This window comes from Lissotriton helveticus, chromosome 12 (assembly GCF_964261635.1).
Source record: "Lissotriton helveticus chromosome 12, aLisHel1.1, whole genome shotgun sequence".
NCBI classification, from domain to species: domain Eukaryota; kingdom Metazoa; phylum Chordata; class Amphibia; order Caudata; family Salamandridae; genus Lissotriton; species Lissotriton helveticus.
Window position 1 is genome coordinate 314,721,315 of NC_136073.1, and position 23,778 is coordinate 314,745,092.

The 23,778-nt window shown below is 38.6% G+C and overlaps 1 protein-coding gene across 1 annotated transcript in view; it reads right to left on the reverse strand.

The window, feature by feature from the left end:
- Nucleotides 1-9,951: 9,951 nt before the first annotated feature.
- Nucleotides 9,952-23,778, reverse strand: part of LOC144797587 (chromodomain Y-like protein 2) — a 625,531-nt gene continuing 611,704 nt past the window's right edge. The window contains exon 7 of the mRNA XM_078668253.1: nucleotides 9,952-10,541. Coding sequence (XP_078524379.1) covers nucleotides 10,383-10,541 — 159 coding nt within the window. The 3' untranslated portion in view covers nucleotides 9,952-10,382. The remainder of the gene's footprint in view (nucleotides 10,542-23,778) is intronic.

The following is a 23,778-nucleotide window of genomic DNA, read 5'->3' on the forward strand; positions in this document are numbered from 1 at the left end:
TAGTCATACAGCATTAGGAGACCAGTAGTTTTCAAATATAGGCTCAGACCATCTGCCAAACATCTTGGAGTTCTTGATGAATATCATTGGTGTTGCGCTGGAACAACATAATGTATACCTCCTAAATGCTTACTCTCATGACTTAACTGTACACAGCTAGGTCTTAATCACACTTTTTAAAGTACTGCAGAGCAGCAAATCAAAATAACTTTGAATAACACAGACAGACACCATAACAGAAAAGATGTTCAGTTGTTCCAAAAAAAATGCAAATCTCGAGGAGTAAGGCTCTTCCGAGTAATAGATTGGCTGCTTTTTTCCCCAGCGACCTGCGACTTGTGATAATCATATACAATTGTTGATTAAGCTCTAGATTTTAGATATGGTTACATTTTTATTAAATGAAGAGGAGTTGTTTCAAAGAAGAAATTATACTTGGGCCAACTAGACATTTTTATAATTTTTATACACCTGTTGTGGAGTCTGTAGTCACATCTTTCAGGAGTGAACCAAAGCTCAAAGGAGTCCACCTCCATATAACACTGAATCCCTGGATTCACTGTATTTCCCAGCACATAGAGTCAGAGGGGCCAGGCAAGGGGAAAAGGTGTTATGGAAGGAAATGTTAGGGAGAAATCTGCATCAGCAAACAAAAAAAACAAATTAATTTTTTGGGGACATAGGACAATGCAACAACAATATTCATGCTAATATGATTTTGACAAGTTATAATCAGTACCTTCGAAAATAAAATTCAACACAAATCCACCTCTGTTGCATTTCTGGATCACTTTGTCTTGTATCCTGTACTGGTTTCTTTTCCCAATTTTTCATGGAAATAGAGTTCTTAAATGACAAATCATTACTACTTAAGAAGGAAACTTCTTTTAGTCTGAACATAAAAGTAAACTTCCAATGGTGGCTGTTTTGGAGGTTGCTTTGAATATATTTCATACACATTGCTATATCTATAAGATGGGGTCAATTTAGAGAACAGGATAATTAAAATTTAAAAAAAATGCTGTTAAAGGAGAAAAAGGAAGAACACTTGCAGGTTTAATAAAATGAATATTTAAAGACGTGGGTAAAGAATGAAAGGAAACCAATGCGAATTCCAAAATTAAGTTCTGCAATAGCTGGGTTCTTAGAGGAAAGGAAATATTAATATTTAGAATTAGAGATAAAGGAACATTCTGGAGTATTATTTAGAGGAGTGATACTAAAGATATTGAGTACTCAAGTTGTTTATTATATTGGGTGCTTTCAATGCTAAAATTTGATACCGAATATAACAGCGAGGAGGATTTAAGGTAAGGGTATGAATTTCCATGGCCAGGATATACACATTTATCAATAAAGGCATGCCCTAATAGTTTAATGATTATATATGGACAAAAAACAATGAATGGCGATTCCTTGGAGATACACCTGTGCAGTTTATATTCTATGGGTTAAGACTGTGTAGGTTTATTGATTACATTATCTTAAATGTTGAGATATGGTAGTTGAGATCAGTCTTTGAGGGGATTCATAAAGCTGAAAGTGATCAGGATCCAGTGGTCTGTAAAGTTAAGGAAGAAACTATGGTCTTATTTACTCACATAGAAAGGGAAAAGAAACTACTGTTCAAAGTACAAAATAATACGAAAGGAATAAAATGGTAAAACATAACAAGGACACATTTATCACTGCATTGGTGAAGAAATCACTCCCTACATTGCAAAATAGTTTGATGAATATCGGTAAACAAGTAAGAGTGAATCAGTGCTGAGAGAGGATGGATGGATAGAAGAGAGCCTTACAGACAATCTATCATAGGCATTATATAAAGGAACAATATCAAGATCAGGAGCTGCTGAACTGTGGTTTGATGAAGGCTCCAGACTAAATTGCTTGATGTTATAAAATCTGAAGGGGTTGTTAATGAACGACAACAAAAAAAAGCTTGCGATGCGACTATAAACAAGTAACAAAAGTAAGGTGAGGGAGCACAGAGAGAAAACAATGGGAAGGATTATGGATTGTATGCAGGAATGATCTAGGAATTTTTGGAGGTGTGTTGAAAAAGGATTAATTCAGCAGGTGGTTTGTGCTAATAGTGACTTGTACACATATTTTGTGCCCCATTAAGAGAAATAAGGCAATTGGAACTATAAAGAAGCGGATATAGATGTTGGCGTGCCAGGTGTAACATATAGTATGCCCTTCTTATATCCTGTTGCAGCACAAGAGACGGAGAGTGAAATAAGGAGGCAAAGGCATGGCAAAGAAGCTGGGCTTGATTATATCCATTCAGAGGTAGTAAAATACTAAGTGGAAGTTTAGGTATCCCTCCCACACTCACTGGAAATAGCAAGGACAGAAGGTGCACCCATAGAGGAGAATGAGGTGTAGATTTGTCCTGGTGAATATATTTGCTTGGTACTAAATATGCAAGGATTCACTTTTTACAGTGTTAGAAGCCGTTTTTAGTCCTGACCATAAGTGATTGTATTCCCAAAGGTTAAGAAGAGGTGACTACTAGGTTATAAACATATTACTTAACAAGGTGTTTACTTTCACCTAAATAACTGGACACAAGACAACATCTTCAGAGCACTGTGATGTTGTTAGCATTTTCAAGGCCATGCTGACGATGTTCCCCGGCTTAAAGAGGTGTGGCTCATGGCAGCAATCTAAAATAGATACCAACCATGAGAACAACTGACTATCATTATACAATTTATAAACACCTTCATAAATCGCATGGGTTAAAGCCCCCAAACAAAATAGATTGCCTTTCATCACCAATCCTTATATTCCTGGATTCAGGACATGATCACTAGAACATATAAAGTACAATGAAACAAATATAAATTGACCTCAGAAGACTTAGGAATGTATTCCTCATAACTGAAGGGAAAGTGCCAACAAATGTCTCTAAACTCACGAACTGTAGAAATACCTGGGCAGAATTGTCTTTCCCACTACAGCCCTAACACTACCACAAGACCTAGTAAGCATTCATTGCGCTAGTTTGGCATGTACATCCTACCCTATTATTTAACATGCTTATTACCATGTTAAATGTCTGCCACAATGGAGTTGGGGTGCAGTCATCATCTACTTGAAGGCATTTAGGATTCATTTAGGTAATCTAAAGGCTGGAGTATTAGTCTAGCTAATAATCATGTGAAAAGAGGCAAGGTGTGGAGGTTATTGTTTAAAAGCCACCATCGACAATGCCTTCCCACCACTGTCTTCACAGCTAGTGTCTCAACAAGTGAAGCTTACCATACAATCTAGGCTTCTAGGGACTCTTCTTACTGAACCCTATTTAGAGCTAAGTGTGCATCCTAAGATTTTGTGGGATTCAACATGTTTTTCTGAACTACTTTAATAATTCCCACAGCTGGTCACAGTCTCCTGGTGGTAAGAATCGGGACATGCACTGCTGACCTTCTCAATATGTACTGGAAGATCATGATAATCGATGTGCATGTCATCCTTCTTCTCCTCCTTAGTAAACCTGCAACCATTGTGCAAAAGAGGGGGTCAAGAAGAGCAAAATCCTAAGAACAAATAGAAATGAGTGACTTATTAGTCACAACAGTTTGTGCAGCAAATAGTAACATAAGTCCAGTTCCAAATGTCATGGAGTCTTTATGCTTGGACAGGATAACAGAACGAAAAGTTCATATTGTAATTCCATTTATTCAAAAAGACGTCATGAAAATAGTTAGAGCATCAGACAGAAACAGCCGTTATTTACACCGTGGGCCACTTTGGAGGAAAGCACTTGGCCTGATGGTATGCAACAAATAGGGTGGTGGTGTGCTTCTTGGTCAAAAAGATATATAGCAGTAATTGGTACTTTCGTAAAGTTCTCTGCTTCACAACTACATTGCCATTTACCAATTCATTAAATTGTTCTTCTGGTGCGCTCAGTCACTGCTACAGTTCTTCTGGTGCTGTAGATCAGTCTTGCACTGGTGTTCTGATTGTTTCACTGAGCTAATTTGAGCCACAGTTCCCAGAAACAAATTAAATGTTGGATATTCTCCTTTGTCATTATGCTATGAGGCTTAGCAACTTCCATTTTTGTCCACTTTCTATCATAAATTTTTGGTTCAAACCAGATACTGTGCATTTTCTACACCTAATTCTCTGTTTGCTTGCAGTTTCTATATATGAAGCAGTGTGTTGCTAAAACACGTCTATAATCTGTTCTTTATTGTAAATCATGACACACAACCCATTTATTTCCTCTTACCATCCTAGGTGGCAGCATACACCTGTGTGTTATACATGTTGGAAGTTGGGCCTGGTGTCATTTTTGTGATGAATATTTCTGTTCCTGAGTGCAAACTATATTGTGGTCCTCACATTTATTCAAGGTGCCTCACTCTGGGTCATATGAGAAATCAGCCAGTCAAATTCTCATTTCCCAGGATTTTCAACACAGAGAGATAGGGCCAGTGTCTCTACGGTAAAAGGACTCTGAAACATGGCCTAGTAAAGGTGATTAGTGAATAGTCCTCACCTGGGCAGTGCTGGTTTAGGTTTGTGTTTACTATGGAAAGTAATATTAGTATAGACAGATGTAATGCAAAGTGATTTAAAAGTACTGCCTTCATGACACAATGCCCTGGTGTAGGAAATATAATACCTTTAGATCAGTCAATCAATGTATGTGTAATTAGGCATATTTACGACATAGACACTTGGATGATAGAAGGCACAAATCCAAAGCTAGTGATTTAATTGTTACTCTAGATTCACCATAAATCATTACTCTTAGATAAAGATAATAGCATCAAGGTCACAGTGATTGAAACAAAGAAAATGTATGAATATATGCAGTCACTGCTGTTTAAATAGTGTAATCGTAGCTTAGGGGCAGCTTAGCACTGCTCATTTAAGGGGACTGAGAGGCAATTTGAGAGGGTTTGTGCATATTCACTATTCACATATTTGATAATATAAATACGATTTGGGGCAGAAGCTGATTGATATACCCTAAATAATAGAATGTTTGAACAGATGCGGAGGGTGAACACAGATTTCCAGGCTCTAAAAGCAGCAACTTGGTTACTAGAAGAAAGAGTTATAATGTATGGGTCTTGGAAAGGATGTATACCAAAGTTTCTATTCTGACAGTAGCTCATCCTGGCAATAGTGAAGGGAAATATACAGCTGCACTGGGGAGTACAAATCAATAGTGCAGCAGGTACAGTGGCAACAGGTCCACCTGCACCCTTAATGATAACAGCTCTTTACTACTAGAGAAGGACACAAGGGTATTTTCATGGCTTGTTTTTGAGCCTATGGTACCCTTGCTACCCCAGACATACCAGCTGTCCATATATTTATTCATAATCTGACAAATATATAAATGTGCGCCTAATATGGCATGCATGGTCCACGGTGTAAGCAGGGTACAGAGTTAATACAAATATAGAATTAAGCAAACAATTAATGCCCATTTACATTTTCAATGTGAGTTTTCATAATTAGATTTACTAGCTTGATTCGGTAACTGACAGCATATCTTGTATCCTTTGAAACTAATTAAAAGCATTTGCATGAAAAAAGCAAAACATTGAACAATAAAATCCACAAAAGTACAAATAACTGCAATAAATCACATCCAGGTGAATTTGAAATGTTTTATTCAAAGCAGTTTCTCACAATGTATAAATACTGCATATTCACACGCATTAAAAATACAAGTTCTAAGGCACCCAATAATGTGTCCAAATTCTACTTACAGGACAATTCACAAGTAAACTGTGTACATTTCGCCCTACACAATATTTACATATCAGAAGATACACGATCCTCAGTACTCTATGAATATTTACAATACCATGATAAAAGGGTACCAGTAGCCTTGTAATTGTAAATTTGGTACTTAATACAAATATCAGAAACTTTTTCAAGTCTCTTCCATTACCACTCTAGCAAAATAGTACCCGTCAAACCTAAAAAGCACTAAGTTGATACTACTTTCAAAGCCATTATCACTTAAAATCATTACATAGATGTTTTTGGTACTTTGCTTTAATCCACAACTGATAGATAATGAGCTTTACCAGTAGATGGGATTGCTTTATTTCAATCACATTTAATATCATAGTTGGTATTTTACTTATTTGGAATCACTTGAAAATCATTAGCCTTTAAGAATTTTAGGTCAAATTTGCACAGTAGTTTACTTAAACTATACCGTAGCAATGGAGGCAAAAGCAAATAATGAAATAGTTTCAAATTTATTTTCAACTGCCATCCTTTCCATATGTACTACCGTGGTACTTTAAAATCTCCTGCGAGGCAACCATAATTTTCTGAAGTTATTCCCTTTTCAAAAAGTACATGTGTGTGACTTGACAGACGGGCATTCTTTGTTGGTGATGTAATATGAAACATCTTTTTCTTATTTTACCACCATTGACAGAACAGGAATTATTTGTTGACAGTCTGGTGCACATAATCAGATTAACATAATGTTTGTTGTGTTAGGCAGACAATTGGTACCACTTTAGGACACAACATTTTTATATTGTAAGTCTTAGATTTTAGGCTATGGAAATAATAAATTTGTTTAGATAGAAATGTTTAAAGGCCAGGAGTTGTTTACTTCTTTTAAAGCAAATCTTCATTAGGAATGTATTTTGTTTGTAGCAGTTAAGATTTTCATTTACTTTTTTTTCTACATGTACACACTTTTTGTTTGTTATATTCAAAAAGAGTATCCTATGTATAATAACATACATTGTAATGACTTATTCCGCAAGGTCATGATTTTCTTATAAGAAACTATTTAGCCTTGTTTCTTTATAGACATTTTCAAATACAAGGGTATATCAATTTCATCAAACATAATGCCATATTAACAAATTTGAGTGTAATAGTTCGGAATTGTTGAATTTTAGTTAATTAGTGGTAACAATTATACAATTTCAGTTAATGATTAATGAATAGAAAAGTCTGTAAATTAGTAAAGTACTGGACCCTTGTTAGAAGGGCCTCAGGTTTTTGCACTCTATCCGACATTACAAGCTGAATAACTTTGCCCAACACCTGAGATTTTTTCCTAAGTGTACTTTTTGCCAGGTAATTCTTGATCAAATTTACACAAAAGAGGTCAGAAATAAAGGTAATACGCATTAATCAATTGCATAAACTCAGACTTCATTCTTTATCCATTATTTCAATATCTAAAACTCAGAATATGGTGGTAATTTTATCCTGGGGTAACGCCTACAAGGTGAAGTATTGAAGTTACCATGTAGTGCCATTAAATATCACCAACTCTTTTGGCCTAAGTGTTCAACTTCCATCAATATAGTTTTGCTCCGACAACATTGTTAAATCCACAATGCAAAAAATGTAATATTATTTATCAAAAACAAACAGTGAATGGCAATCCAAATGATATTATTAGCAAACACCCATGACTTTTTTTTTCGCTGTCCAAGGAGGAAGCACTTCAGCAATATTCAAGTGTTGAATAGGTTGTATGGACTCTGTCATACAATTGCATATGATTCAACACCATAAAGATTTGAAAAACAGGAATGATGCTAGAGGTAATATCTATTCTCAAAACACAATGCACAAAAAATGACTTCTAAAATAGCTATATGCAACCTTCACAAATAAAAGGTGTCTGTCTGTGTAGCCTTGTCAACGAGTATTGGCACGCAACAACATATAATACACTCTATAATAAAAAAAATTAACATTTATGGAAGAGACTGATTAAAATGCAGAATCCTCCAACCCACCATTTAAATATAAAACTTTATATTCAGAAAATATATACGGTATCAAAGTTTTCAACTTAACTCCTTTCACTGGCATGTACTGAAGTGGTAAACCTTGCCACACTTTGCATTATCTTCACCAAATAAAAGGTACATGCGGGGCAACAAAAATATTTGTTCTCTGAATATGTACATATATAAGTCCAAACATTATGTAGTTTTTACAAATCAAATACAGCATATAGCAACAGGTAACAATTAGTAGCAAACTACATGTATATGTTGAAATACTGTGAACTATAATGTTGCCTAGATACAGGCATTCATATTCACTAAGAACATCAATACAAAATAATGTGGAAACTTGAATGAGATAACTCTTCAGAATGTGTTTTTAATTATACCAGTCAGAATTCAGGCTACTCAAGATCAAATCTCTCAAATCATATTATTGATAAAGGTTCTTCCTATTGTTCTTTACAGTAGAACAAATATTTTTTTTAACTGATAATTTATCAATTTCACCAACTGTTGCCTCATTGTGTATACACATACATGGAGAATTAAACACAGATGATCGTATCATCCTCCTTGATGTCAATGAAGACCGAACATCTCAACACAAAAGGGGAAGTAATGGAAATTGTAAAGTGCCTTCAACTTAAGGTTGTAAGTGACACAACACAAGACTGGATGAAGGGCAAGACTACTGAATGTTCCATTATGTGCATTATTAAAAGTCTTGTAATATATGTTGCCGGAAGGTTCACTGTGAAAACAGCAACACAGAGTTAGTACCTCAACTATCTGACTTAGAATGCAGAGTTTTAACCACACTTCTGGAAATATTATTCATTGTGCAACATATTTCTGAGGGAGTTACCTAGTACCCTGTTCAATACAGTTAAGAGAGAGATGACACCAAACTTTGCATTGACTTCATATAAAACATTAACATATTGAGAAAAGGGAATATATATATATATATATATATATATATATATATATATATATATATATATATATATATATATATATATATATATATATATATATATATGGCCCTCAACTGTCCAACTGTAATAAAATAACTGAAAATGATGGAAAGAAACTCATCCACATTAAAGGCCAAATATATGGATAAATGGTAATAGCCAGCAGGTCATTGCCTTATGCAAGTAAACATGATGCAAAAAAAAAAAACAAAAGCAATCCATGCTGTCATGCACACTATAATTTTGAAATATATTTACATCAATTAAACAAAATATAAAATGCTTCCCATATATCAGATTAAAAGTTTACATTATAAATAGAACTGAATACTATATTTATCGATATGCGGATCTCTGAGTGTAAACTTTGAAGACAACTTAAAAATGTGGGCATACTTTTATCTGAAATTTACAAGTGGATTAAAATCTCAAAATCTTAAAATCTCAAAACAAAGAAGACAGCATGGAAAGTTTCAGTGAATGCATTCCTTCTCTAAAATTAATAGCATGAAAAGTAAACTCTCTGTGAGCAAGGGGTAGGTTCTATATAGTTCTAAAATAAAGGTCAACATTCTCAAAATGCGAATTAATTGACATCACAGTGCTATAAATAAGCCCTTACTCATTAAAGAAATGAATCAGCCTAAACGTGAATACCTCTCTTCTATGACTCATTCACATTAAGTTCAACATATGTTGCAAGAAATTGTGCATTTTTACATAATTTTGATATATGGGCCAAACACTGACCAAGAATGAGGAATCTATAAAAAAAAACATGGCTACCATAAAGTAAGAAAAAATATATTTTGTGCCATTAAGAATTTCAAGTTTCAGACTATTTTTTGATTATTCTATAGAATAAGCTAGTCCTAGCGTATAAATGAATACACTACTTAATACAAATGAATGTGGAAAATGGTCTTACAGTACTCAGACGGCTCTTAAAAGCCTTACAACTGTTTCTCTTTGCTATTTGTGATTGTGGCTCATTTTCTAGTTCTATCAGTAATGAGAAGTAAGAAAATAATAGCTATGTGAATTACATACCTCCAAATTCAAATAAATAAATTAGTTTAATTTACAGAAACAATTCTAGTGCTTTCATAAAACTGGCTTTTAAATTATACAAATAATTATCAGGCAGTCTGAAACACATTTATAAAAATCATAATATTAAAATAAACAGAATATATTTAAAAGTGCAATTTCAAAGTCTGCTGAATATTACTTTCACAAACATTTTCTGTCCTAACATGAAACTTCACATTTCATTTTTCTGCAACAACAAGGAAACAGAAGAGGCACATCAATTAGTATATCATTGGCATACCTCATGTTAGTGCTCTGTAGCACATGGAATGTAGTGCACACTTTTCATTTGATTACTTTGTAGATGTGATTGATGAGGAACTGTATCTCCATCCTTACACAAAAGGAGATCCAACCAGATGAAAGTGTTACTTTGTCTTCAGTGATCAGCTCAGTAGCAAGCAGTTGATGGTTGGGCGCTTTGCCACTACTCCAATTCAAAGACGCCTGGCTCACATTTTCAAGTATAATGACAAGTTGACAGAAATGAACTGATGTTTACATCTTGAAACCAGTTTTTTTTTAAATAACATAACGGATGAACAGTTCATACTTCATAAATTTTGTCTTGCAAATAGCTGAACAATGAATCCAGTCCTTTAGATGAGCTCCACAGCTGTTTTAACATCTGGCACTCTTTCTCATTTACATCTTCAAGCACTGATTTCAAGAAACTCCGCACTAAGCATTTTGATTCTTCCAGTACCTAGTGGGGTAATAAAATGACATATATGTATAAATAATACTCAGTTTTTTGGAAAACGTATTTCAATAACCTAGTCCAATATAGTAGTTCTACAAGGAGCACAGTCAAATATGAATCGATACACATTTTTACAAATACACTGTTAAAATATACAAGTAAGGGCATTTCAAATAGGTTATGATTAGCTCATATATAATACCCATAATAACGGAAATGTAATAACAAATGAATCTGAGTTCCCTAATACTCCAATGCCACTCACAGACATGGGTGGAACTTGTTAGCATTGGACTAAGCTGTAATTTCAGACAACTGAGGTACCAAAAGCTGTAATCCAAACTAACGCTCTGATCCAAACTAAATGTGCCAGTTAACCATGGTGTAGAGTAAGTGCATTTCTATGTTCCCACTCTCCACAGATTCGGAACCTAATTGGTGCCATGACACCATTGTAACCCCATGCTGAATAACAACGTAGAAGCCAGGGGGGCATGGTCACCAGCCGAAGATAGTGGATGCTCATCTGTGTGCTCCGCTGCTTGCCCTGTGCCATCTGTCCAAATCCGCTTACAGCACTGACACATGTTCCCCAAGGGTGGAGATGATGCTGCCTGCATCCAGTCTCCAAGTGGCAGATTCCCAGGTGCCCCATCCCTAGACTGAAGCAACGCTACGGCCCAATGGCCTGCCTGCCCATTCCACCTGGTGAGGTCTGCCCAGCACCGAGATAGCATGGAGAGAGCCCAGAGGTAACAATTGGGGTGTTGGATTTGAATCCACCTGAGAATGTCCTCCTCCTCCTCCTCCTCCTGAATGCCATGCGGAGGAAAAAAAACGTATTGGCATTTTGGACTGGTGAGGTTGGGTAGTGAGTGTCCCTGTATGGGTTTTGGAGGTGTGCCTAATTGTCTTGGGGTATCTGGGCCTTGGGGTGAAGCACCTGCCATCAGTGATCGTTGTCCCCTGGGGCCTGCCCCCGGTGAGTTCAAACTGGGCTGCCCTACCCTAAGTGGCTGGACTTGACTTTCTGATCTGCTGGAGTGGGCCTCTGCCCTACCAGAGACTTATATATTCGCATGCCTACAGGCTGATGGTAGAACGATGCCTTGGCAGGAACAGGCTGGCATTTGGATACTAGTGGCTGGAGTCCTGGGGTCCCAGAGGAGGCGCATACGATGGCTCTAAACAGTATAATAAAGAGTGGTTGAAGTTGTGGCTCCCGGCTGAGGTGCTCTTGACCGGCTTAGTAGTGGAAAGATGCAAAGATTACTGGCAGGCTATAGAGACCAGGAAGCTATCCTCCGCAACGCTTGCAAGATAGGGAAACTCCACTGTGGGCTGGGATCGTTTATGCTTTTCACGGAATACATCCTCAAGGTGCAACAACAACGATGTTTCCTGGAAAAGAGCAATGCAAAAATAGTATGTGCTGCAGTTCCCGGTGCATTTTAAAGTAATCTATAAAGGCTAGGCATTCTTCTATGTCACAGCTGAGGGTGCATGGTGCTGGGTCAAGGAGCGCCCTGACTTCATTCGCCACCTTCCTCACACGCCACAGAGTCATGTGGCCATGGGAAGGGGTTAATTACTGTATGTGGAGTCAGTTACCACGCTGAATGAGGCGGAACAGGAGTAGACATTGTTCAAATGATTCAATCTTCCATGCTTTGAAGCACCAATGTCTTGTGCCAAATGGAGCACCCTCTGAAGATGTGACTAGGGTTACTTAATGTGGTGGGGGCACAGTTTGTCTGCTAAGATTCACTGCTCTTTTGGTTAAGTGCTGAGTTTTCCGTATTACTGCATCTATGGGTGTTTATTGCCTCTTCAGTTGGTAATGTTTATTTAGTTTGTTGGGTCATTTTAATTGATTTTCTTTTGTTAGGGCAACAGATGCTTCTGGGGCAAAGTGTAAGGTAGGGGTGAGAATGTCTGCATCCTATTGATCAAAGGTGCATACATTGTGGGGTGCTATTTGAACTTGCTTTATGTTATAGTGCCAGGCTCCAGGATCCTATCCAGGGCATCTCTCTCATACTACACCTGCCCTAGATGATCACTGAATTCACTACTGAGACCTCCAAGGGTTACACCATACGGTCTTGGAATGTTAATGGTTTGAATGACAAATTCAGAAGAAAAGGGATCATGCTCTATGCCAAGCGGCTCCAACCAGCTGTTCTTTTGCATTAAGAAACACACCCACTGGGTACAAACTGTTCTTTCATAGGCACACATGGTTACACCAGGAGACAAGGGGATCCTGAAGGGTGGCCATTCTGCTGGGAAAAACTATCCCTGTTGTAGACCAAAAAGTGTCCACGGAGCCCCTAGGCCATTATTGCCTACTCTCAGGGCTCCTCAATGGCATTGTGCAGACACTACTTAGCATCTATTCTCCTCCCCGACTATTGGAACCTACGCTGAAGGCCAATTCCTAGCTTTTGGCTACTTCTTCCCCAGATTTCACCCTTATTGGCGGTGACTTTAATGGGTTAATGCATCCTAGACTGAGGCTAGTAGATAGCTGTGCCTCTAGGACAGGGCAAAGTCGCTAGGAGTCATCAATGTCTTGCGGCTACACCATCATGATACTAGATAATACACATACTACTCCCATCCACATGGTACATTCTCCTATATTGACTATTTACATATCTGCGGCTCATAGAAAACATCTCTCTTGAATACGCATGCTGCCTAGAGGATCTCTTGTATAGAAGGTGGTGGTCCCAGTACTATTACATCAAAACTGTGTCAAATTGTATTAAAGAAAATGAATCAAACAGAAATATTAATTGGTACTAGAGTGTTATTTAATCACACCAAGCACCTGATGCACATTATTAAAGGAAACAATTTACTAAAACCATTAAAACATAACGTTGGTGTGCCCAACTGAGTGGGGGGGGAGGGAGGGAGGTGACTTAAGTGAGGTAGTGAGGCAAGTGACAAACAATATTCAAAAGTATCACAATCAAATTGTTGGGCATGCTATTCAATGCCACATATTCATAATATAGTTCATAACAGATACATTACACTCATTTACGTAGCCATGTACAATAGAAGGTCACAGTGCAAAATGGGCTGTTGGTGATTCCGGCATCAATGGTTTGTCGACGTTTCGACCCCTGAAACCATGTTGGTTGGTTTTAATCCTTACTGACGGGGTCTTCCTCAGGACAAAAGTGAAAGTAAGGGCAGAGGGTCACTGTATCTGATTGAGGGAAAAGGCCTGGTAAGCACAATGTTTATCCAGGGACGATGGGGCTTCGAAGGCTCCGACAAGTGTAGGCGAGAGTGATAAACACTCAGAAAGAGGGGATGAACTCCATACAAATTCTTCAAAGCACTATGAATGCTGCTAGATAAGCTGTGGCCAAACCATTGGTCAAACAGTGAAAATAATCATGAATAACTTCAAGAGATTTAAATCAATTATTCCTCATCGGTCGAGCATCCCGCAGTGAAGGATCCCCCCAGTACTTTCCCTCGAGTGGAGACGTTACTCACCTAGGGAAACTAGTATCTAAGTGCGAAACCCAGCGATGACACTGCCTAATGGTAATACCACTGTGGTGATTAATAGACGCCACTAATGCCAAAGTTTGGTTGAGAATTTTGGGAAAAATGTGATAACGCCCGGGTCCTCCTAGATCAGTAGAATTCACTCCCTTTTGATTGAGAACATTATGACACTGATAAGAAGAGTTACACTTCCATCAGCCCCCTTGTTGATCTGATTGGTGGGAGACAGCTTTTGTTCACTGCGCATGACAATAGCCTTTACCCAGCAGAGATATTGGGAACTTAATGTACTATAGTTATTATAAAAGAAGCGGTAAGACTTCAAGGTATGGGTGCCACTGCAACGTACTATGGCAGACTGTAGAGCACTATTGAAGACAATCTCACTTCCTTAATTTCTCCATGTTCCCTAACAATACCCAAGTATTCTGCTCCCCATATCTTTTGCAAAGCTTCATGTGCCTTTCTGAAGGTGAGTAAGGCCCCCTGAGTGTAGTTTGCAAAATGTCGCATGGCACCATTTTCCACATTGCTGGGCTGGGTAGATGTTAAACTGTACTATTGGGCATTTCATATCGTGCCTATCAAGGACTGGATGGATGGAGATAGAGATGACCCCGCTAACAGACGGGAACTTGAGTTCATTTTCCCACATGGAACTTCACACTTATTGCACACAGTCATTAAATGGCATAGCAAGTTAACAGCAACAAGACTGTTGTGGCAAGGTACTGGGCCCTCCACAACGGAAAAGCTTTCCGGCTTTGCTGGATGGAAACTAATAGGCATCTCCTATCTTCTAGATGTGTGGTGGAGGGGGTAGCGCTATTAAACATTCCAAGAACAGGTGGTCATCTCCATAACTCACAATTGTACCGCTATTTGCAGCTCAGACACACCTTAGATGCTTAACGTGACAAACTCACAGCTGTCCCTGACTGCAACCCCTTGGAAAGATCTCTAATACTTAATACACTTAGGAAATGGGGCCTCTTCAGACATTATAGGTCACTAGTGAATAATTCTCCTGAGCCCCTGCCTTCACTTAGGGCACAGTGGGAGACTAAATGATCACAAGACCAATATGGTACCTCATCGTCTGGCAATATCAATGTGCTTTCATCTTATACAATGTATATATTTTCACAAATTCTATTTCTCTCCACTTAGACTTTGGTGGATGGGGAGGGCTGCCAGACCAAACTGCCTTAGATTCACTTCCTCACCCAATACCTCACCTAACACCTTCTTTCACACCATCTGGGAATGCCCTGTGAGCCACCATTAGTGAGGGCTGTTAATGGGCTTCTGAGTGATGTGGTGGGTAGGCAGTTGAAACTTGATCCCAACATAGTCTGAGTTAGTGCTACAGCCAACCTTGGTGGTCCCGGAACCACACAAACATTGGGGGCCTTGAGCTACCTGGTGGCCAAATTAGACATAGCTGGTCACTGGTGTGCCACCCACAGTTAATGAATGGACAAATAGAATGAATGACTACGCCAAACTTGAAGAACTAATTTACGAGGATGACATAAATACATACTTCACAATAGGTCTCCCTAGAGTCGTACCATGGTGATGTGGGGCAATGGGAGCTGCTGAATTATGCAGCATTATGGGGGGTGATGAAGGTGTGGCTCTATATTATGTAGTTGCTTCCATAATGTATATTGAATGGATTGCATGTCGAAGACTAATGCAAGTCATATGTTGCAAAGGTATGTTCTGCTTAAATTAAAAAACAATTAAAGGAGTTTTTAAATAATCCTTTTTTAAAACAATGTAGCAGCTACGCAAAAATGTTTTAATTTCATCACAGGCCAAGAAGGGTAATCCAACACAGGAAGCCTGTTCTGTAAAATATTTTCTGATTTAAAACATCGACAGAAAATATAAGGTGTGAGGAAGAATCTTTATTCAGACACTCGTTGTACAGCCTAACAAATACAAATATAGCTCTCAGAAGGATCATTCACTTACTTAGCAGTAATCCTCATAGTTTCACATTCTGCAGTACTGGGTAACTATAAATACTGCTCACTGGAGTCTAGATAAAAATCTTCGGAAGTGGCTAACTTATGTGCTCCAAACTTTTTCACAGTTTCTGTACCCAGCGACGTGACAGGTAGGAGCAAGGAATAGCCACCTCTATAGTCCTACTTGCTCACATTCAATCGCTTGCACACAAGGAAGAAAAAGTAGGCATGGGGTATGGTCAGATACTGACTTCCTAAATTCGGTCATATTGAGAACACTGGTGCAAATGATAACTGCTTGTATGTCTTTTAGCTATGGTGTCAGGAGATTCGTTTATCTTCAAAGGGGTGACAACGTTTTACAGAAAGTTTGCCATACTTAATGGAAATCACTGTATGCCTGGTGGTGCATTTTTCAAGACTGAAGTCACCAACCTTTGCCTAAACAGACCAACAACCCCATTATGAGTACTGTGGCATTCCCAAAACTTCAAGGGATTTGGTTTTCAGGTTGTTAAGCCCCCACAGGAACACTTTGAGAAATCAAATACAGCTTTACTTTACTTACGGTGAAGGTCTTTTTACTTATAATCTGCAACACGAAATGCACAAGTAATAGTCAGTTAGATGAAGGAAGAGGGACTTCTAACCAAGACTGAATTTAGTGCCCTTTTGCAACTTACACCACCAACAACAAGCAATGCAATTTGCTGCTAACACCTTCACATATTCAGATTTATTTGGTTTTTGTGCTACTTTTTGGGTGCCTAGGCAGATATCTTTGCCAATCTGCATACATGTGGCAAGTATGTAAACAGATTCAGATTGATTGGAAACTAATGATATTTAACCTTCAACACACACATTTGAGAGACAATATGAAAAAGTAACTTCAAACGTTTAGGTTCTATGTATCTTTTGACTTTCCACAAAGGTAAACGCTGGAGCTTCCAGTACAAAGATAATAAAGAAAAATTGTAAAAGGTTTAGGCACATGATTGCCCTAGTAAGAACCATGAGCTGTCCGCCTCCACACAATTTGCAGGTTAGACGCCCTTGGAGCAACAGCTCCCGCAGTCACTCCCTTGTTTCAATTACCTTGCTTGTTCCCACCCCTGATGTAGGAATACCTGAAATGCGAAAGACCACATCTCACATTGATTTCACAGACGATAAGGAGCTCCGAGCTTCCAGCCACAAAGCTACTTTATTTTTTTTATTTGATTTTACTCCCGTCAGAACTTTGCTGGTCCTTTGCTGTCGGCCATGTCAGGTATCTGTTGTAAATACTATCTATGGTTAATATCTCTATGATCCCAGTTTCTCTATGTACTCCCTACATTCCAGAAGATGTATCACACTGACTCTACACTCCATGTTCTGTTTGAGTCAGTTGGAGTTTGGTCAGCAGGCGTTGGATCACTCTCTGCTGTTCTCCTGAATAAACCCGCTTCTCAAGCCAAGAGGTGTCTGGAGCTTATTTAAGAAATTGTGGCGACGTTTGACTGCTGGCCAGAGAAAGTAGAGGACGTGCCAGGAGCGAAATTCACGTTGTGAAAGTAGCGCGCTACTCAGCAACAGTGGATCCCACCAGTACTTTCCCTCGAGTGGAGACGTTACTCACCTAGGGAAACTAGTACCAAAGTGAATATATGTTTACCAACACTAATTAGACTCCTCACGGAAACTTCAATTACTGAGCAGTCCAGAAAACAGTAGAGTGAGGAGTTATGGATGCAGAGAAAAAACCTTTACCCAGTTCTCTGGGTAAAGGTTACTTACTTATAACTACTACCCCTCCTGGCATTTTGCCTATAAACCAGGACTCTACAAGCTTCTCTGTCCATGGCTTTTCTTTCAATCTGACTTAAGAGTAACTCATCTCCTTGAAGTCAGCCTCAAGGTCTTAGTGCCAGGTGTTTCTTGGCCTTCCTCTTTTCCTTTTTTCCATTGAGGGTTCCAAGTCTGGGCTTGCCTGGTTAAGTTTGATGAGGGCTTGAGCAGGGTGTGACCTATCTATCCCCAGTGTCTTTTCATGATTCAATCATTAGCAGGGGAGGTCAAAAGTCTTCTGCCATAGGTCATTGTTGCTGATGGTGTTTGGCTAATGGCTAATGGATTTTCCTCAGTCTGGACTTTTTTAATGGCAGTCACTGTTGTCCTCTGATTATATTTTTGTGTTAAAAAGTCTGATCTTGGTTTGAAGCATTAGGTCCTTGGAGCTCCAGGTCTTCTTTAGCTGAATAAAGGAAGCCCTTGCTTTTCAGATTCTTGCCTTGACTTCAGGGTCTGTTCCACCCTGTGTGTCTATGACACTGCCCAGTTAGGTGAGGGCCTCAACCTCTTACAGTGCATCACCTGCAAGAGTGACTGCAGTTGTGCTGGTCGTGTTAGCCTTATAGGCAGGCATTATCCTGTATAAAAACAAACAATGAAATAAATGTTGGGATGCTGACGATTGTTTGTATTGGGAATAGGGGAACACCAGTAAATGCTTCATTGAAGTATTTGTTTTCTCTTAATTTGCAGCTCTGATGATGTCCAGTGAGGACAAAACGCGTTGGCTGATTTATCTGTTGTAATATTTTCTGGATTAAATAATTTGAAGGTTTTTTTAAATAAACCACAAAATGTGATATTCATCAATGACTGCCTATGGACTTTTCTTGCATGAGACTACTACTTTAGCAATTGACGTCTGAAAATTGTGAATAAAGGCACTCCTTTCTGCATAGGTTGTGAATTTGGATGATCTGTGGCCCAGTGGCAGTGGGACCATTGAAAGTTGAGCGCGGAGGAACTTACAAAATGATTAGCCAGTATTATACACCAGTGCGCACACTTCCAAGCCCTCACCGCCTGTCAAGTTGGATGAATCATTTTTAACGGGCAGGTGCGGCATGGTGTTGGTTGACAAGGATTCAATTGAACATTTTTTCAAACAGAATCATGTATGACAATGGTGAGAAACTAGCAGCAGAATTATTTCAACAAAGTAAAACGGGTATAACTGAAGTCAACAGAAATCTCCCAAGTAGTGGTCTAAAAAGCAAATTTCAGAAACTGGAAAAATTAAAAAAAATTCAACTGTCCAAATGGTGGGACGGCATCACGCTGAAAAATTATGTAGACCAAAGAGGTGTACCAAGGGGTTTGCGATTTAGAGTTTTCCCCACCTTTGACGACCAGGATGACAATCTTCTTAAAGAGTGGGAGGAGAACTTATACTCATCGTCCCTTTGCATGATGCATATTCTTATAAAAAATGAAGAAAGAAAGGTGGAAAAATTAAAACTTCAGATTGTTGAATTAGAGAAAGAGATTAAGGATATGAATGTGCCAGAATTAACTGAGAAAAATTATACTATTCTAAAAGTGATTGTTAACAAGCACCAACTCCAGATTAAAGATAAGAAACTAGGGTACAGTTAAATCAGGAGGGATGAAAGAGACTATAATCTAGTAAGGGTATTCACCTTCGGAAAAAGTTTTGATGCAGTGCAAAAACCCAAATTAACTGAAGGGGGCTACTAATATTGTGGGATCTAGGCCCACAACCAGCTCTTCCTTTTCCGAGGAAATACAAAGGATGTGCAGGGTAAAGAAAAAGGTTTTATTAGAACAAGGAGCAGCAGGCGGAGGCGGAGAAAATACAAGAATAGGTACGCACAGCCAGAACAAGTTAAGGAGATAGGTGAGATCAGGGGACCTGGAGTCACTGAATCTGAGGAGTGTAGTAATTTAGAAGTGATTAATTTGTCAGACGGAGTCCTGAGCCTGCATGAATTGTCCTCTTAAAAAGAGGGCTTTCCTTATGTCCAGATAGGATGTGTAACTTTACTGATTTAGAGATTGATCTATTCAAGCTCGCCAGACGACTAAAATTGAAAATCTTTTTTTCCACTGCTGATAAACCTGTGAATGTACAAAAGATACAATTTAAGGATAAGAGTTAACAATCGCACATATGCGTGATGTACAGCTACTTTTATCATTAACCGAGGGGGAAGATTACGGGATAGAAGATGTGTTGGATATCCCAACCGATTATGGATGTACTAGTGGTCTGAAACCAGCTTCTATATTTGTGTCACCAGGGCAACAATTTACAGCGATAGACTTGTTTGTGAAGAGAAAGATGATTGAATTGCACAAATCGGAAGACCTAGGGGGTAGAGGTAACGCCAACTACACTAAGAGGGTGAATATTGCAAAGGAGGAACGCTGAGCTCTAGCTGACTTGAAGACTGACAAAAGCATAGTGATAAGGGAAGCTGATAAGGGCACGCACATAGTCATAATGAGAAGAACTGGTTACAGCAAGGAAATCAGGGGACAGCTCAGTGATGGCACCTGTTATAAGAAATTGCAGTGCAATCCCACTAAGGAAGCAGGTAGACGCATCACTGAAAGACTATACACGTGGAAAGAGCAGGGGCTGTTAGATGAGCAAGAATTCAATTATCTTAACAATACCAGCCCCACTTATCCCCATATATATATGTATATAACTATGACATTTCACCAAAGGTACACACCAGAGGTATTCTATTTAATACACGCTTAGCACCGGCATCAATAGCAGCTTAACATAAAGCAACCTTGTGCAACTGTCCGATAGATGGCACTTTGTGGAACTAGCACCTTGGCTTCATCTCTCTTTTATTTAGTTAATCACACATGCAGAGCAGAGACTTATGGGCGCGTTAATGTTTTCTTTATCTCCACACTTCAGAGTTCTGTGATGTCACACATGGGCAGATACGAACTCCCTATTGCTCACACTGTTTAAAGTCAATAATTTTTGTAAACATTATGCCTTAAATACGTTTACATTATTTTTGTAATTGAGTGTATTCATACTGAAAATGCTGGCATATATCGTACGATTTTTTTGTTGCTTATGCACTGTCATGCTCGTAATGTAGTAGGAAACAACTATGTCTATAGTGGTGCTCGTGTGTTAACCATAGCAACGCTGCCATGAGTGAAGTGTATTTAATTTGTAAACTAGTGTGTCCTAGACGTAGTGACCAAGGGGGTACGCAGCCGAAACGCGTCTAGCCTTTGTAGGATCATTAAAAACTTTGTGCCAGTATTTCACGGAGTCTGTGCCTGACTGTTCGGCGCCACCAGGACTGAAAGAGAATATATATATGTATATATATATATATATATATATATATATATATATATATATATATATATATATGGTTCATTGCCTGACGATCTGTGAGCAAGGGCGGATGCCCGAAACGCGTCAGATATAGTGACTCTACTTAAATAAATATCTTTTTGCCCAAGAAATACGTTGGATTTGCGTGGTCTCTACTATCGCGGTGGCGGTGTGGTGGGAGACTACTGTGGATATATATATATGGGAGAAGCAGGTGCTCTGGAATGACCAAACTGAAAAATGGGCCCATAATGTATCAAAGTGGCTAAGATACATAGATGATATCTTTTTTGTATGGAGGGGGACAGAGAGACCTTAATGATTTTGTTGACTGTTTAAATTTGTACTGCTGTTAACCTCAGATTCACAAGACACTATAGTCAAACCTCTGTCGAATTCCTGGACCTCAAACTCACAGTGGAAAGAGTGAGAATAAGTACCAACTTATTCAGAAAAAGCTCGGCTGGAAATTCCATCCTCCATGCTGCCAGCTTCCATCCCCCTAGCTTTAGATGGGGTATACCTTACAGCGAATTCCTCAGAGCTAAACGTAACTGTAGCTCTGAGGAAACATACACACAGGCTAAACAGGAAATGAAGGCAAAGTTCCTAGACAGTGGATACTCCAAAAAGGCTCTCCGCCAAGCTGAAAATAGAGTTGAGTCCCAGCTCAGAGAGGAAATCCTGAAACCCAACATGGAAATTCCCAGTAAGGATAAGGATAAGCCTGCCCCCAGATTAATTACCAAGTTTTGCAGTCAATCTAATCAGATTTGCAAAATCCTTAAAAGCAGATGGGACATCCTCAGACAGGACCCCATATTAAGGATTGAGATAATCCATAACATACAAAAGAAATACATCATTGAGGGACATTTTGGTCCAAAGCCACTTCCACCCTAAAGAACACAATGGGCTCAAACAGAACAAGAGGTTCCGCAAATGCAGAAAATGCAAAGCATTTAAACATAGCACCAATGTTACAGAGACTACCCTAGAAAGAACCAAGACCCAATGGAAAATACCACAAATAATAACTTGCAACACCGAGGTTGTAGTTTATGCCATTGTTTGCCCCTGTGGCCTTTGATACATTGGTTCAACCAATTTTTATATATATATATATATATATATATATATATATATATATATATATATATATATATATATATATATTTATATATATGTGAAAATACAACGGCCAAAAACAACGGAGTGCATGTGTGTATGTGTGGTGCTGTCCACTTTTTAACAAAACGCTAACAATAATCTGCATGAACAATGTGGTCAAAAGGCAAAAATACGAGCCGGATGTGTTTGTAATATCGGGCACTAAAAAGAAAAATATATCGTGGAAAATATATCACTGAATCAGTACTTTTTTCACCACAGGGCAACAAGAATATGACGATACCAATTTTTTAATATTCCACGTAATGATGATGTGTCATACTGACAACCAACAGGTTGTTTATTTTGTTGTTTTTTCTCCACTTTTCTCTCCGCAGATACCGATTTGGTAAAAACCTTTTGAGGAGGTTATTCAGCCTCCACACCTTTCTTTTTTCAGTTGGGCTTCCTATTTTTGCGGTCAGCTTGTTATGAAATAATAGGCATATAACATTGATACTATTATCTCAGAGTGCAGTAGGGATCACAATAGGTCCTGATGAGTAAAACAGTAGGGGACTGCTTATGAAACATGTCGACCAAATAGAGAGTACACCTAACTAGGATTCACCCCCTCCTTCCCCCTTTTTTAACGTTCCCAGCCAGAGATACGAATAAAGTTTATTTTTTTCTACTAGCCAGGGAATTTTTAATTAATGTTGCTATTTCATACCTTTCCCTATCACTCAAATCACTCGCACTTATCACACATATAGTCTATTATCACAAAATCAAGTGTTCCCGCGAAGTCCTAGGTCGAAGCACGCCCCGCCCCGTAGAGGGACGGGAAGACCCCTATGATGAAGCATGACACTATGGGATTCATAGTGCGTGAGGGGTATTTTAAAAACACATAGTGCTTTCCCCGCATTCATTGACGGTGGTTAGCTAAAACAACACATCACGAGCACAAATATGTATATTTAAAAAAACCTCTAAATATCTGATCAAGGATAGAATCTCGTTGTTTATATATGGTCAGGAATAACAACAGGGATAATGTGTTTCTCTACTAAGAGTAACAAGCCTCAGTGGGAGGAGCAAATACACTTTGGATAAACTTATAACGGAGAATGGGGATATGATCTAGAGATATGGTGCAGTTCCACTTTGGAGTAGGCTTTAATGCCGATAGATTGGACAAGAGGACTTTTGACACTGATCTGGGGCAGTAAGACCCGTGATTGATGTTGAATGATTAGTCAGTATATTTTCTGACCCTTATTCTTGTTTGTAAGATATAGATAATATGTTGAACGGGGACAGTGTGGACTGGATGAGTTCAGAATCTTATGCTCAACTCATTAAATTGTTTCAAAATTACGAAGGCCATGATGATTGGATGTGGAATGCATATAATAGAGAGAAAAGTGATGAGAAG